This window comes from Somniosus microcephalus, chromosome 5 (assembly GCF_052327205.1).
Source record: "Somniosus microcephalus isolate GS21.2 chromosome 5, FLI_Smic_1.0, whole genome shotgun sequence".
NCBI lineage: Eukaryota > Metazoa > Chordata > Chondrichthyes > Squaliformes > Somniosidae > Somniosus > Somniosus microcephalus.
The window spans coordinates 290,494,015-290,508,171 of NC_140991.1; the positions used below are offsets into that span (position 1 = coordinate 290,494,015).

General features: G+C 49.1%; 1 protein-coding gene across 1 annotated transcript; it reads left to right on the forward strand.

Moving 5' to 3' along the window:
- The first annotated feature begins 7,773 nt into the window (after positions 1-7,773).
- On the forward strand, positions 7,774-13,754 carry LOC147117802 (uncharacterized). The gene has a single exon (XM_085989115.1). It carries the CDS (start codon positions 10,762-10,764, stop codon positions 12,328-12,330), a length of 1,569 nt encoding a protein of 522 aa, XP_085845241.1. The 5' UTR covers positions 7,774-10,761; the 3' UTR covers positions 12,331-13,754.
- The last annotated feature ends 403 nt before the right edge of the window (positions 13,755-14,157 follow it).

Sequence of the window (14,157 nt, forward strand, 5' to 3'; positions counted from 1 at the left end):
GTCTGTCCATTCCCTCATTCTTCACAGTCTGTCCATTTCCTCATTCTTCACAGGCTGTCCCATTCCCTCATTCTTCACAGTCTGTCCCATTCCCTCATTCTTCACAGTCTGTCCATTCCCTCATTCTTCACAGTCTGTCCATTTCCTCATTCTTCACAGGCTGTCCCATTCCCTCATTCTTCACAGTCTGTCCCATTCCCTCATTCTTCACAGTCTGTCCATTTCCTCATTCTTCACAGGCCGTCCCATTCCCTCACTCTTCACAGGCTGCCCACTCCCTCGCTCTTCATAGTCTGCCCATTCCCTCGCTCTTCACAGTCTGCCCATTCCCTCGTACTCCACAGTCTGCCCATTCCCTCGCTCTTCACAGTCTGCCCATTCCCTCGCTCTTCACAGTCTGCCCACTCCCTCATTCTTCACAGTCTGCCCATTCCCTCGCTCTTCACAGTCTGTCCACTCCCTCACTCTTCACAGTCTGCCCATTCCCTCGCTCTTCACAGTCTGCCCATTCCCTCGCTCTCCACAGTCTGCCCATTCCCTCGTTCTCCACAGTCTGCCCATTCCCTCATTCTTCACAGTCTGTCCATTCCCTCGCTCTTCACAGTCTGTCCATTCCATCACTCTTCACAGGCTGTCCATTCCCTCGCTCTTCACAGCCTGTCCATTCCCTCATTCTTCACAGTCTGTCCATTCCCTCATTCTTCACAGTCTGTCCCATTCCCTCATTCTTCACAGTCTGTCCCATTCCCTCATTCTTCACAGTCTGTCCATTTCCTCATTCTTCACAGTCTGTCCATTTCCTCATTCTTCACAGGCTGTCCCATTCCCTCATTCTTCACAGTCTGTCCCATTCCCTCATTCTTCACAGTCTGTCCATTCCCTCATTCTTCACAGTCTGTCCATTTCCTCATTCTTCACAGGCTGTCCCATTCCCTCATTCTTCACAGTCTGTCCCATTCCCTCATTCTTCACAGTCTGTCCATTTCCTCATTCTTCACAGGCTGTCCCATTCCCTCATTCTTCACAGTCTGTCCATTCCCTCATTCTTCACAGTCTGTCCATTTCCTCATTCTTCACAGGCTGTCCCATTCCCTCATTCTTCACAGTCTGTCCCATTCCCTCATTCTTCACAGTCTGTCCCATTCCCTCATTCTTCACAGTCTGTCCATTCCCTCATTCTTCACAGTCTGTCCATTTCCTCATTCTTCACAGGCTGTCCCATTCCCTCATTCTTCACAGTCTGTCCCATTCCCTCATTCTTCACAGTCTGTCCATTTCCTCATTCTTCACAGCCTGTCCATTCCCTCATTCTTCACAGGCTGTCCCATTCCCTCATTCTTCACAGTCTGTCCATTTCCTCATTCTTCACAGTCTGTCCATTCCCTCATTCTTCACAGTCTGTCCATTTCCTCATTCTTCACAGTCTGTCCCATTCCCTCATTCTTCACAGTCTGTCCATTTCCTCATTCTTCACTGTCTGTCCATTCCCTCATTCTTCACAGCCTGCCCATTCCCTCATTCTTCACAGGCTGTCCCATTCCCTCATTCTTCACAGTCTGTCCCACTCCCTTGCTCTTCACAGGCTGTCCATTCCCTCGCTTTTCACAGTCTGTCCATTTCCTCATTCTTCACAGGCTGTCCCATTCCCTCATTCTTCACAGTCTGTCCATTCCCTCGCTCTTCACCTGCTCCCACTGAACATCAATGGGTGAGGGAGGAGGTTGAACACATGTGATGTTACAATATAATCTGACTCACACTCTGTCATGTCTGATATGGAGAGAAGGAAGCTTTGCATCATATCAGAGTGCTAATGATGGTCAGTAGCTGCCTCAGTTTTAAATTGGTATCAGATGGTATTATGGTGCACTCTCAAAAGGCAGAAGCCATTTATTTGACAATTCAGTCATTCTTTAATTTAACTCTAGTAAAATGTTTTGCTTATCGGTGTAAAAAATATCACAGGTGTGGAAAGGAACACCTTGGGTAGAAATTCCAATCAGCAAAGTTTATGTACTTTGCACTCACATTTCATTCCTGTGTGCACTATTTTACAAAGCGTTAACCCATGTAGCTTCACACTGTAAAAATAGCACACACAAGAATATAGTATGGATACAGTACGAGTACATTAGGCATCATAGGTTAATTTTGCCAGTCAGAATTTCTACCCAATATTTTGAGAATTAAATGCTCCCATGAGTTAAATGGAAAGTCATTCTCCCTCTGTTTTATCCCCAAGAATGTACCTGAACTCAAAACTCAAGAAATCACCCACTGTGCTAAGATTCCAATTTCCTAACACTGGCCCCTTTTTGAATGAGCCTGCAATTAACAGCATGTTCTGGAAAATTCTTGCTGCCAGCACTTGCACACTAGAAGCTGGATTGAGAACAGCCAAACACACTTCACACAAAGCTCGAACAACCAACAGAGAGAGATATTCTCATTCCATCTGTCCGCATTGGATGAAGTCTCAACCACAGCTGAAACATCAGTTTTCCCAATAGACTGCAACACGACACACCATAACTGTAGGATTCTCAAAATTAACAGATCCCCCATTACGAAAGAAAACCCTATTAAAGTGATTTTGGACCCTTGCTAAAAAAACTTCAGGAGTGATAAAAGGGCATGTTGGGCCCAACAAGGAGATTCAAGATCAGAAAACAGACTTGGCATTTTAAAAGGACATGTTCAGGCATGTTTGGGAAAAAGGCTGCAACAAAGAAATGGGATCTACCTATGCAGTCGCCAGTTTGAGTATTCGAGGTAATCAAACTGTCTGGGGGGAACTGTAAACATCACTCAGACCTTATCAAGAAATTTACATGCTAACAATAGACCCACAGAAGAACAGCCTCACAAGACCCATCCAAAAACATGCATAAACCAAATCGTTTAGCCAACCTACAAAGAATCTCAGGCCCCACAGGAAACTCAAAGCTTGAGGACAATTCACTACAATTAGATAAGAGCTCAACAGCTCAGTAAAACCATCCCAAAACTACTTCTCACATTTTTAATGACTTCAACAGCCCATGGAACCATCCCGAAACCACTTTAAACAACTTACTCAGATTAGGAGGTCCCAATTTAGTATAATTGAAACCCTGTTTTCTAAAGACAGAAGTCAAGAAGTTCAAAAGATTTGTCAGGAAGGTTTCAGCAGAACAGTTCAAACAGTTGAAAACAGTTCAGCAAGGTGGGAGTTCAAGAAATACAGAGAGTTCCAAGTTCGAGTTCAGTAGAGTTCAAGCATCTCAAAGCAGTTCTCTCTCTCTCTCTCGAAGAAGAAGAAGAAGAAGAAGAAGAAGTAACACACAAGAAGAAACCAGAGCAACAGTTTCAGTGACCATCAGACACCTTGCGGCAACAAGGGACCTTACGAAACAACCAACCGGGGTACGGCAGGCACCAACCAACACACCCAGCGAACCCCGAAACCGTGAACCAGCTCAATTGTCAAGGAGTCATTTTGGTGAGCATTATCCTTGGTCCTTTCAGAGCCTTACTTAGCTAGTAAGGTGGGATTGGGAGGGGTGAGATATTTGACAACTGTAATTTTTCCCTCGTGTATGTCGAAGTGTTTCCCCATTTTGTTAAAGTGTTATTATTGTGTTGTATTTTCTTTCTCAAAGAAAATTCAAAGTTCTTGCACCAAAATCAGTTTGTCTGCTGCACTTTTATCACAACCCCCAAATAAGTCCAAAGTCTAGAACCAAGGGAGTGGGAGCGATTTTAACCGCTCATTAGTCAGAGGTGAAGCTGACCCCACACACCACCCCTTACATAATGGCGACCGCGGCACGAGCTTGACAAAAGGGATGTGATGCAGTAGACACTGTTTTTGAGGAAAGGACTAAGATGGAAGAGAGGATTTCCTCTTATGTGTTCAAGAAAGTAAATATAACAAAGAAATGGGTGCTCAGTTTGTTGCGTGCTGAGCGTCCCATGGATGCTGCAGCCAAATGGACTGAGAGCAAGGATCATAAAAAGTCAGTGGAGAAAGCCATCTGGTTGGTCTGCTCCCACCGACAGATCCAGCTTTTAGATAAGCGCATTGAGGCACTAACAGAAGAGCTGCGGGAATCAGCTCAGCTGTCTCAAGCAAGGGCTCTAGCAGGGGAAGGATTATTGGAGGAATTAAATGCCACAAACCGGGAAAGGATGCAGATAGTAGAGAAACATAGGAACAGACAGGAATACTTTCGGTGTCAGCTCACTGAAGCTAAAAACAGTGAACTAATGTTACGAGAAGAGAACGTCCACCTTGCCAAGCAAGTAAAAGAATAGGAGGAGAGGTTGAGAGACATACAGGCAGCTTATAAGATAGCAAGCACTAGGGGGTTTGAAGCGGGAGATCACGGCCCCTGTCAAAAGCAGATCGATAGTTTAAACCTTGCTCTGTCCAGGGCAAAAGGCATGGTATGCCTAATAAGCCCGGGTGTGGCCCGGGTGGACCTAGAAGTAGAAGGGGAAACTGTTCAGACGTCACCTGTGGCGCTGGGGACCAACCCGGTTGGGCAGCAGGAGGGATGGGCGATTTGTGAGGCTGGCAGGGAGAGCACACCACCACCACCTGTGGCGCCGGGTTTTAACTCGGTTTGGCAGCAGGGAGAGGTGGGCGAACCAATGCAGGAAAGCTCGGGCCGGGGCCGATGTGCCCGGCCCGGCAGCAAAAGTTCGGCCCACCCGGTGGTGGTGGGGGTCAGGGACCCCTTGAAAGCCAATTCTTGGTTCCCCATGGTACCCAACAGCTTAGGGATATGATAAGCCTCCAGAACAAACTCACCCAAAAGGGAGACCCTTCGGTCCACTTCATGGAAGTGGAACAGGCAGCAGGCATTAACGAGTGCGATGACTCCGAGATGGCCAAAATGCTCCTGTTCTCTCTGGATGGCAAGTTGTACCAGTCCCTCTCTGCGGAGAGCAAGAAACGACAAAGGGGGTACGCTGCCATTTAGGAGGAAGTTCTGGAGGCCATGGGTATGAACGATGGTAGTCCTTTCTCCTGGAGTGGGGAAGACAACACAGCTAGCAGGGCAGACCCCACAGGCTTTCGCAGACCGACTGTGGCCTCAGTACAGGAGTGCCTGTAATGGGGATCTCAACCGGGCTCACCTGAATCAGGACGAGCTGGCCCACTGGCAAACAGCTTGCCACGGATCAGGGCCAAGGCTGAGCTGTGGTTTGACCCAAAAGGCCCCCAGGTCACTGAGGAGACAGTGGTCAGACAACTGACCCTGGCTTACCGCAACAGTAGAGGGATAGAAGAACACCCACCAAAAGGAAAGGTTCATGAGATGAAACCAAGTCAGAATAAGAAGGAATGGCACCAGGAAGGGGGTAACCCTTCCGATATGAAGCGCAACTGCTTCGGGTGCGGGAAAAGTGGGCCTTGGAGAAGGGACTGTAGGAATCCGTGGAAGGATAACGTAGGAAAGAACTCCCCAGCTCCTGCCCCAAAACCAGAAACACCGACCTCCCCCCCCACGCTTGATTCGATATTGGCTGCGCTCCGAGTTTTATTAACTGGCCCAGGGAAGGTAGCCACCGCCACTGGAGTTTTAACCCCATCTGCTCCACCCAACCCAGACTTATGACTGGAGCCAGCGCAGCCTGTCTACCTGTGTCCCCTTGAGTATGATGCATGGAAAAGACCGCTTGTTAAGATGGAGGTGGAAAAGGTGAAATCTGTTGGACACGGGAGCATCGAGCACCATTGTCTATTCAGATAACCCCGCCATCTCACCTCTGTCTAACGGGGTCCCGTACAGCTTAGTGGGGTTCACAGGTAACGAGCAGGCTGGCTCGTTCTCCATCCCGCTGTCCATTCATTTAGGAGCACTCCACACCAAGTGGACCTGTGTTTTAATGAAATGGGAGCAGGAAGGGAAGGGGATCCTGGGGGCTGATTTTATCATAAGCCACAGGATTCTAGTGGATCTTAGGAACCACTGTCTATGGGGAGCATGCACCGGCAAGGAAAGTAAAGTGGCAGTCATCCCCGAGAAACAGGGCAAGGGGACCTTGTGCACCTTAAAACCAAAGGAGGGCTACGACCTCGAACTAATGGTCAGTAACACTCCAATGGAGTACCAGGCATTTGTGCGAGCACACCTCGCCGCATTTGCCACTCACAAACATGATTATGGGAGGGTAAACGGGGTCGAGGTTAGTGTGAGTGGGGACCCCATGACCCGACCACAAAAGCAATACAATTTCCCTAAGGAGGCAGAGGCAGACATGGAAACGGCCATGACCTCTCTGGTCAAACAGAGGGTATTGAGACTGATAGCCACCCACGTAAACTCTCCACTGTGGCCGGTTAGAAAATCGGACAACTCCTGGAGGGCCACAGTGGACTATCGGGTACTCAACCGAAACATCCCCGCCTGTGCACCCACGGTTGCAGATGTCGCCGACCTCATTGGAAGTATCCCAGCCTCCGCAACCACCTTCACGGTGCTGGATATTTCCAACGGGTTTTGGTCCATCCCTCTACGGAGAGAGGACCAGTACAAGTTCGCCTTCACTTTTAAAGGCCAACAGTACACCTGAAACTGCCTACCTCAGGGTTTCCACAATAGCCCCAGCATTTTTAACCAGTGCATGGCTAATTGTTCAAAAGGCTTCAGCCAACCCCGACAGTTAGTACAGTATGTGGATGACCTGCTCCTATTCACCGATGAAGGAGAGGAACACGGTCCACTGCTGGCTGAACTGCTGGAGCTGCTCAGACAAGAGGGTTTTAAAGTAAACCCAAACAAGGTACAGATCGGCCAACAGGAAGTAAAATTCCTCGGGCTGACTGTACGCGCAGGGGAAAGGGCCATCGACAAAGCTAGAAGGGAAGCAGTGCAGGAGTTACCAGCCCCCAACACAGTCACAGGGGTGAGATCTTTTCTAGGGCTAACCGGGTACTGCAGAGATTTTATTGAGGATTACGCAGCCACAGCAGCCCCTCTGCTCCGACTCCTACACAAGGGAGTGGAGTGGGTTTGGGATGAGGGTTGCGAGGCAGCATTCGTAAAACTCAAACAAGATCTGCAGACCGCGCCAGCTCTAGGGGCTATTGATGGGGGAAAAGAGTTTTTCCTGGAGGTAGCAGTCAGCGGGGACAGTCTGAGTGCAGTGCTGCTCCAAGAGCGGCATGGCCAGCTGAGACCAGTGGTTGGCTCCTCCAGGATACTCACAGATGTGGAGAAGGGCTACTCCAACTGTGAGAGGCACCTCCTCGCCACTCACTGGGCTGTGAAAAGATCATTAATCTTCACAGGCACCTCGCCCATCACCCTTCTCACCCATCACACGCCCACCCAGATGCTCCTAGATGGGAGAATTAAAGATGGGACAGTGAGCAGTGCCCGTATTGCTCACTGGACCCTGCTTCTCTCCCAGATAGACCTAAGGGTGAAAGGTCTCTGTGAGCCGAAGCTCGCGGCCAACATGATTTATCCAGGGACAGCCCACCGGTGTTCCATTGAAGGGGTATGGGAAGTCAACATAGGTTTTCGGGCCGGGATACACCCCACAGGCCGCAAAATCTATGTGGACGGTTCGAGCACAGTATCTGCTGGCAAGCGACTCACAGGGTGTGGAGTTTATGACCCAGGGGTGGACATTGCCCTGGCAATTAACTCCCCAGCACCATGAGTGCCCAGCAAGCTGAACTGTCTGCGGTAGTGTACGTGGTTACACACCCCGAGAAATTCCCTACCTCGTACACGATTTGCTCGGACAGCATGTTCACATGCAATTCATGTACAGAATACCTGGCCATCTGGTCCCGTCGGGGATACACCTCCGCCGACAGGAGATCTCTGGCAATCAAGCCTCTGCTGGAGAAAATCATGGCAGCCGTGGGGGAGGAAGGAAAGGTCTATATCCATAAAGTTAAAGCCCAGTCAAAGATCAAGCCCCTGCAGGAGGGCAACTAAAAGGCAGACGAATTGGCCAAGCAGGGGGCCAGGGAAGAAGAGTTCTGGGATCCCTACCAAACAGGCTCGGTAGCCGCAATCTGGGACAAGGGAGGCACACAGGGGGTAGCTTTGGTCCCGGACTTAAAGCAGGCCCAAGTCCAGGATCCTGTCCTCAGAGCCGTCCTGAATGTGCTCACAAAAGGGGAAAATGTAGAGGGCCCGTATGGCACAGCAGCCATCACCGTTAAGGAAGGCATGCTGTTCAGGGGGGAGCAGTGGGTAGTGCCACAGCAGCACCAAAGGGAATTCCTCCAACTGGCCCACGAGGGTCCAGGAGCAGGGCATCCCGGGCCTGAGACCACCTGGCAGCAGGTGGAACAGGCAGGATGGTGGCCAGGACTGAGGGAACATGTCCGTGAGTTTTGTGCCGGCTGTCTGGTGTGTGCTGCCAATAACCCTGACCCCTAGAAAAGGAAGGTATCTTTGGGACACATCAGGAGGGTAGAGGGACCATGGCAGTCGATCCAGATCGATTACATCGGGCCCCTACCCATCACCCAGGGAGGCTACAAATACTGCCTAGTCCTGTTGGATGTGTTTTCAAAATGGGTGGAAGCTTTTCCCTGCCGAACAGCTACCGCATTGGGTACAGCTAAGATCTTGGTCAGGGAAGTGTTCTCACGATGGGGACTACTGCAGTATGTGGAGTCCGATCAAGGGAGTCATTTTACCGGGCAGGTCATGCAAGAGACCCTCATGGTACTCGGCATCGAGGGGAAATGGCACGTCGCCTACAACCCGCAGTCATCGGGTCCTGTGGAGCGTTTAAACCGCACCATCAAAGAAAGGCTGCAAAAGGAGACGGGAGACTCACCCAAGAAGTGGGTAGAAGTCTTACCGTTGGCCCTAATGGGGATCCGAGCCAGCCAGTCAAAAAGCACAGGGTATTCCCCATGCGAGCTCATGACTGGTAGGGTTATGTGGACCGCCACCCATGTGCTAGCCCCGGTGCTCACGGAAGGTCAGCTCAGAGAGGTGAACTGGGACAGCTTCGTCAGGAATCTGTTTGAGCACCTCAAACAGATTCACTGCAGGCTGCTCGCAACATGGGGAAACAGCACCGGAGTAACCGATTGCTGCTAGAACCCCACAGGTACCACGAATGGGAGATAGGGGATCAGGTCATGGTGAGGAACTTTGCCCGGTTAGGAAGTTTTGAACCTTTATACATGGGGCATTGTAGACATGGCCAGCCCCATGGTCCATGCCATAAAGGTGCCCCGCCGCACAAAGTGGTTCCACATTAATCAATGTAAACTGTTTAAACCCGAGAAAGGGGAACGGCCAGCAAGGGTGAACCGCCCTAAAGATAGGGATCCTCAGCCAGCAGCTGTGGCAGACTCACAGTCTGCACCCGTGGGGGCAGTGGCTTGTGTCACTGGAGGGGCCATCCCACCAATTATTTGGGACACACCCCCAGTAACCGGAGCCCTAAGAAGGTCTCCTCGCACACCACAGCCTAATCTACCATGGTTACCAGTGTACCAGTTTAAATGGTTCAGCCCTAAAGGGGTCGCAACCCGTAAAGGAATACCCAAGGTCAGGGATCAATCTAAGGACAGGGATCCCCAGCCTGCAGCCTCCAACGGTGAGGGACTCGCAGGAGAGGTAGCGTTGGGCAAGGAAAGTAAGAGGGATCCCCAGCCTGCAGCCTCAGGCTGCGAGGAACCCACAGATAGGACAGGGACTCAGCAGCCTCACCGAAGGGGGTAGTGTGCTACAGTACAGGAGGGCACATTCCCCCGATCATCTGGGATTCAGGGAAACTCCCAGTTGTATTAAGAAGGACTCTTCGGGTCCGACGGCAAAGACCACCTTATGCCCAGGCATACAAGCTGCCCAGAGGCCGCAAAAGACAGAGGCCATATAGGAATTAACCTAGCCGTCCGGAGACGGGCGGCGGATGTACATAGCTTCTCTGTTGAATTTTAAGTGTGTTTTAGAGTTTTGATAGTTTTAGGTTTACTATTGTTTAATTAGTTATGATAAGTTTAAGTTTTCGAGACTCAATCACTTGTCAAGCCAGAGAACATTCTAGGGACATGGCTATCTGTTTTATGAGTCCCTACAGAAAGGAAATCGGCATGGGAACGTTTCTGCTCCTGCTCGCCCTGGTAAGGGTGAGCATCGGTGACCGAGGTGACGTGGAGGACTCCCACATCTATGGTTGCTCAGGAGAAAGAGCACCAATCGTTACCGCTGGGGGTGGCGAACCAGATGTGGAGGAGCTCGCTATTTACTTCCATGAGGGAAGGTGGCCAGGGTGGCTGGGGTCTAACTCGACCCAATACTCCAGCCAGACCGGGTTTACCTACGGGGAGGCCTCCATCCTGTGCCCCAGGGTACAGGTCGTTGCTACAAGGGTCAGCGTCACTGAGGGGAAACGTGTGTGTCTCACATGTAAAGGACAGATTCCCCTGGATAGGTGGTGGTGGCTCAGGAAGCTGAGCAGGGACATAGGGGACCGTACAGCCGGCTGGGAATGACTGGGGAACGACACCCACCGGACGATCACAGGGACCCAAGGGGGAGTGAGTGTATGTTGAGATAAGTGGTGGGAGTCGGAACAGGGAATTTATGTTTGTATGTGGGGGTCAGAGAAAGTCTGCCCCACAGGCATATCCATCATCTTCTCCAGACAATGGCAAGATGCCGGGAAGGAGATGGGGTGGGATTCTAGCCTGCATGCGTGCATGGTCCCACACTCCCCAATCCCAGTCAACACCACCGAACTCGTAGCACGCCCCCGAAAGCCCCTGCCCACGACCACGACATCATGGACCATAGTACAAAGGTGTCCTACCACCACCAAGGGATCAGGGAATGGGTTAGTATTGTGCCGACCGAAAAGGTACTATACCAGGGGATACACTATGCAGTAGCTTCGGTGATTCTAAACCTTACCGAGGTGCACTTACCTGCATGGTGCCCTAAGGAGACAGAACAGTTTTACCAGGCCCTACTAAAGGAAATGTTTAGGAAGTTTTACGAATTTGACTTTGCCAACGTCGACAAAGCAGATCTATACACTTTACGGGCTGAGCATACAATGGGCACGGGGAGACAAAGAAGGGGAACCTGGGATGATATTTTCACCACTTATAACACAGGATCCTCCGTAATAAACAGCCTGGATGACATAGAGCTGCAAACACAGATAAATGGCTTAAAAACCCAAATACGAAAGATCCTAACAAAGCAAAACACAGTGGTAGGCTCAGAGCTACACGAGGACCAAGCTATGAAGGTCCATTTAAAAGAGATCATTGCTGAGCTAGAGAGACATGCTAAAACAGTAAATGCACTCATACGGGAGGACAGGAATGCTTCGGATCAGGCTGCACAGAATGAGGCGTGTGTGCTATACGGGGCATGGTTGCTGGGCGAGGGCCGCAGCAACCTGGAGGATTTAAAACAGGGTTTAGTCCCCTCCTGGATTAGCAACAAGCACCTTGCAGCCCTCCACCCGTTTAGTAATTTGCTGAGCCCGTGTCAGCTCCGTCTAGCCTCTGAAGCCTACCCTGTCCCAGTAGATTGCGGGCGTTCCAATCACACTATCATGGGGATAGCAGTGAGGATGCTGGTCATGGGTGGGACAGCCCGACCCACACCAGTATACAGGGTGGAGAACATTGGAATCATTCAAGGGGGTGCACACATCCGTTTCTCAGCGGTCCCACCTTATGTCATAAAGTGGGAGCATGCTATGACAGGTACAGACCTCTCCGGGTGCTGGAGCCGGGGTGCACACATAATACTGTGTCCCCAGCACTTGAACGCCTATTCTAGACCACAGTGCAGGTTTAAAGCTGCTGGCGCACAACCTGTGAACTGTACCATGGAAGTAATGGCACAAGACCGTGTTCCCCCACAGGTAGCATTCATAGGAGATGGGACATATTGTGTCACAAGTGCATCCCACTACCAGCATGGACAGCACATCTGGTGTCCGGTAAGTGACAGTAGTTTCTGTTTTAAACCCGAAGCAGAAGTTCAAGTGGCCCAGGAACGGATTGTCCCCATTCCTGAACCCTCCACTGTTCACCTCACTGTAACTGAAAGCATCACCAACCTGCAAAACTATGTCACACATTTCAGCTATGAAATTCCCCCTCTACCCAAACATCTTACTGCCCTATTAAAAGCAATTGTTATATCACAAAAACATTTCTACACACTAGAACAGAAGACAGTCGAGATAGGGGCCAAGATCTTGGAAATCGTAGTTCCACCCTGGTGGGATATTTTTGAAAATATAGAGGTCCCTTCTTGGATCAGACTGGCTTCCCACATTTTAGTAGTCTGCCAGCTCAGTATAGTTTTCCACTTACTATGCGCAAAGTGAAAGGGGAGGGACAGAATGCTCTGCTCCCAACATGAGAGAGCATGGGACAATCATCAAAATAACGTCTATGACCAAATATGAGTCGAGCCTTAATCGTTATTAAAAATAAAGATTGTGACCGTGTATTTTTCTTTTCTATGTATGTACCATGTATTATCTTTTGTTTTTCCAAGTAGTGCAGGGGTGTTCGACCCCCTCTGTGCTTGGATGTGAATGTAACCAAATTTTATGTATCTGAACACCACACCTAATGGGGAATATGTGTTTTTGGGTTTTAGATCGGTAAAATACAGGGGATGGTTGACTTTGAGGGATCAGAAATTTTGCTCAGCCAGCATGATACTCTAACGAGTGGAGTATCACAGGGAGGACTGTAGGATTCTCAAAATTAACAGATCCCCCATTACGAAAGAAAACCCTATTAAAGTGATTTTGGACCCTTGTTAAAAAAACTTCAGGAGTGATAAAAGGGCATGTTGGGCCTAACACGGAGATTCAAGATCAGAAAACAGACTTGGCATTTTAAAAGGACATGTTCAGGCATGTTTGGGAAAAAGGCTGCAACAAAGAAATGGGATCTACCTATGCAGTAGCCAGTTTGAGTATTTGAGGTAATCAAACTGTCTGGGGGAACTGTAAACATCACTCAGCCCCTACCAAGAAATTTACATGCTAACAATAGACCCACGGAAGAACAGCCTCACAAGACCCATCCAAAAACATGCATAAACCAAATCGTTTAGCCAACCTACAAAGAATCTCAGGCCCCACAGGAAACTCAAAGCTTGAGGACAATTCACTACAATTAGATAAGAGCTCAACAGCTCAGTAAAACCATCCCGAAACCACTTTAAACAACTTAATCAGATTAAGAGGCCCCAATTTAGTATAATTGAAAGCCTGTTTTCTAAAGACAGAAGTCAAGAAGTTCAAAAGACTCGTCAAGAAGGTTTCAGCAGAACAGTTTAAACAGTTGAAAACAGTTCAGCAAGGTGGGAGTTCAAGAAATACAGAGAGTTCCAAGTTCGAGTTCAGTAGGGTTCAAGCATCTTGAAGCGGTTCTCTCTCTCGAAGAAGAAGAAGAAGAAGAAGTAACACACAAGAAGAAACCAGAGCAACAGTTTCAGTGACCATCAGACACCTTGCGGCAACAAGGGACTTACGAAACAACCAACCGGGGTACGGCAGGCACCAACCAACACATCCAACGAACCCCAAAATCGCGAACCAGCTCAACTGTCAAGGAGTCGTTTTGGTGAGCATTATCCCTGGTCCTTTCAGAGCTTAACTTAGCTAGTAAGGTGAGATTGGGAGGGGTGAGATATTTGTCTACTGTAATTTTTCCCTCGTGTATGTTGAAGCGTTTCCCCATTTTATTAGAGTGTTATTATTGTGTTGTATTTTCTTTCTCAAATAAAATTCAAAGTTCTTGCACCAAAATCAGTTTGTCTGCTGCACTTTTATCACAACCCCCAAATAAGTCCAAGGTCTAGAACCAAGGGAGTGGGAACGATTCGAACCGCTCATAAGTCAGAGGAGAAGCTGACCCCACACACCACCCCCTACATAACTCAGTTACTTAGAAAAACCAGAGCCTCATGCGCAGTTGAAAGGAATTCAACAGTGCTTTAAGTACAGCATGGTTCTTATTTTAACCACTCATTGAAAACAGAGCTTGGGTTCTTTCTGTGTTTCTCATATGCACGTTCTATTGAACTCTGAGTTCTACACTAATAAATTACCTCTCCCCATCATGCAACAGCTGCAACATCCATTTCCTGCTCCTTTCTAGTGCCATTTAGTATAAAGCAGGATTACAGAAATAAA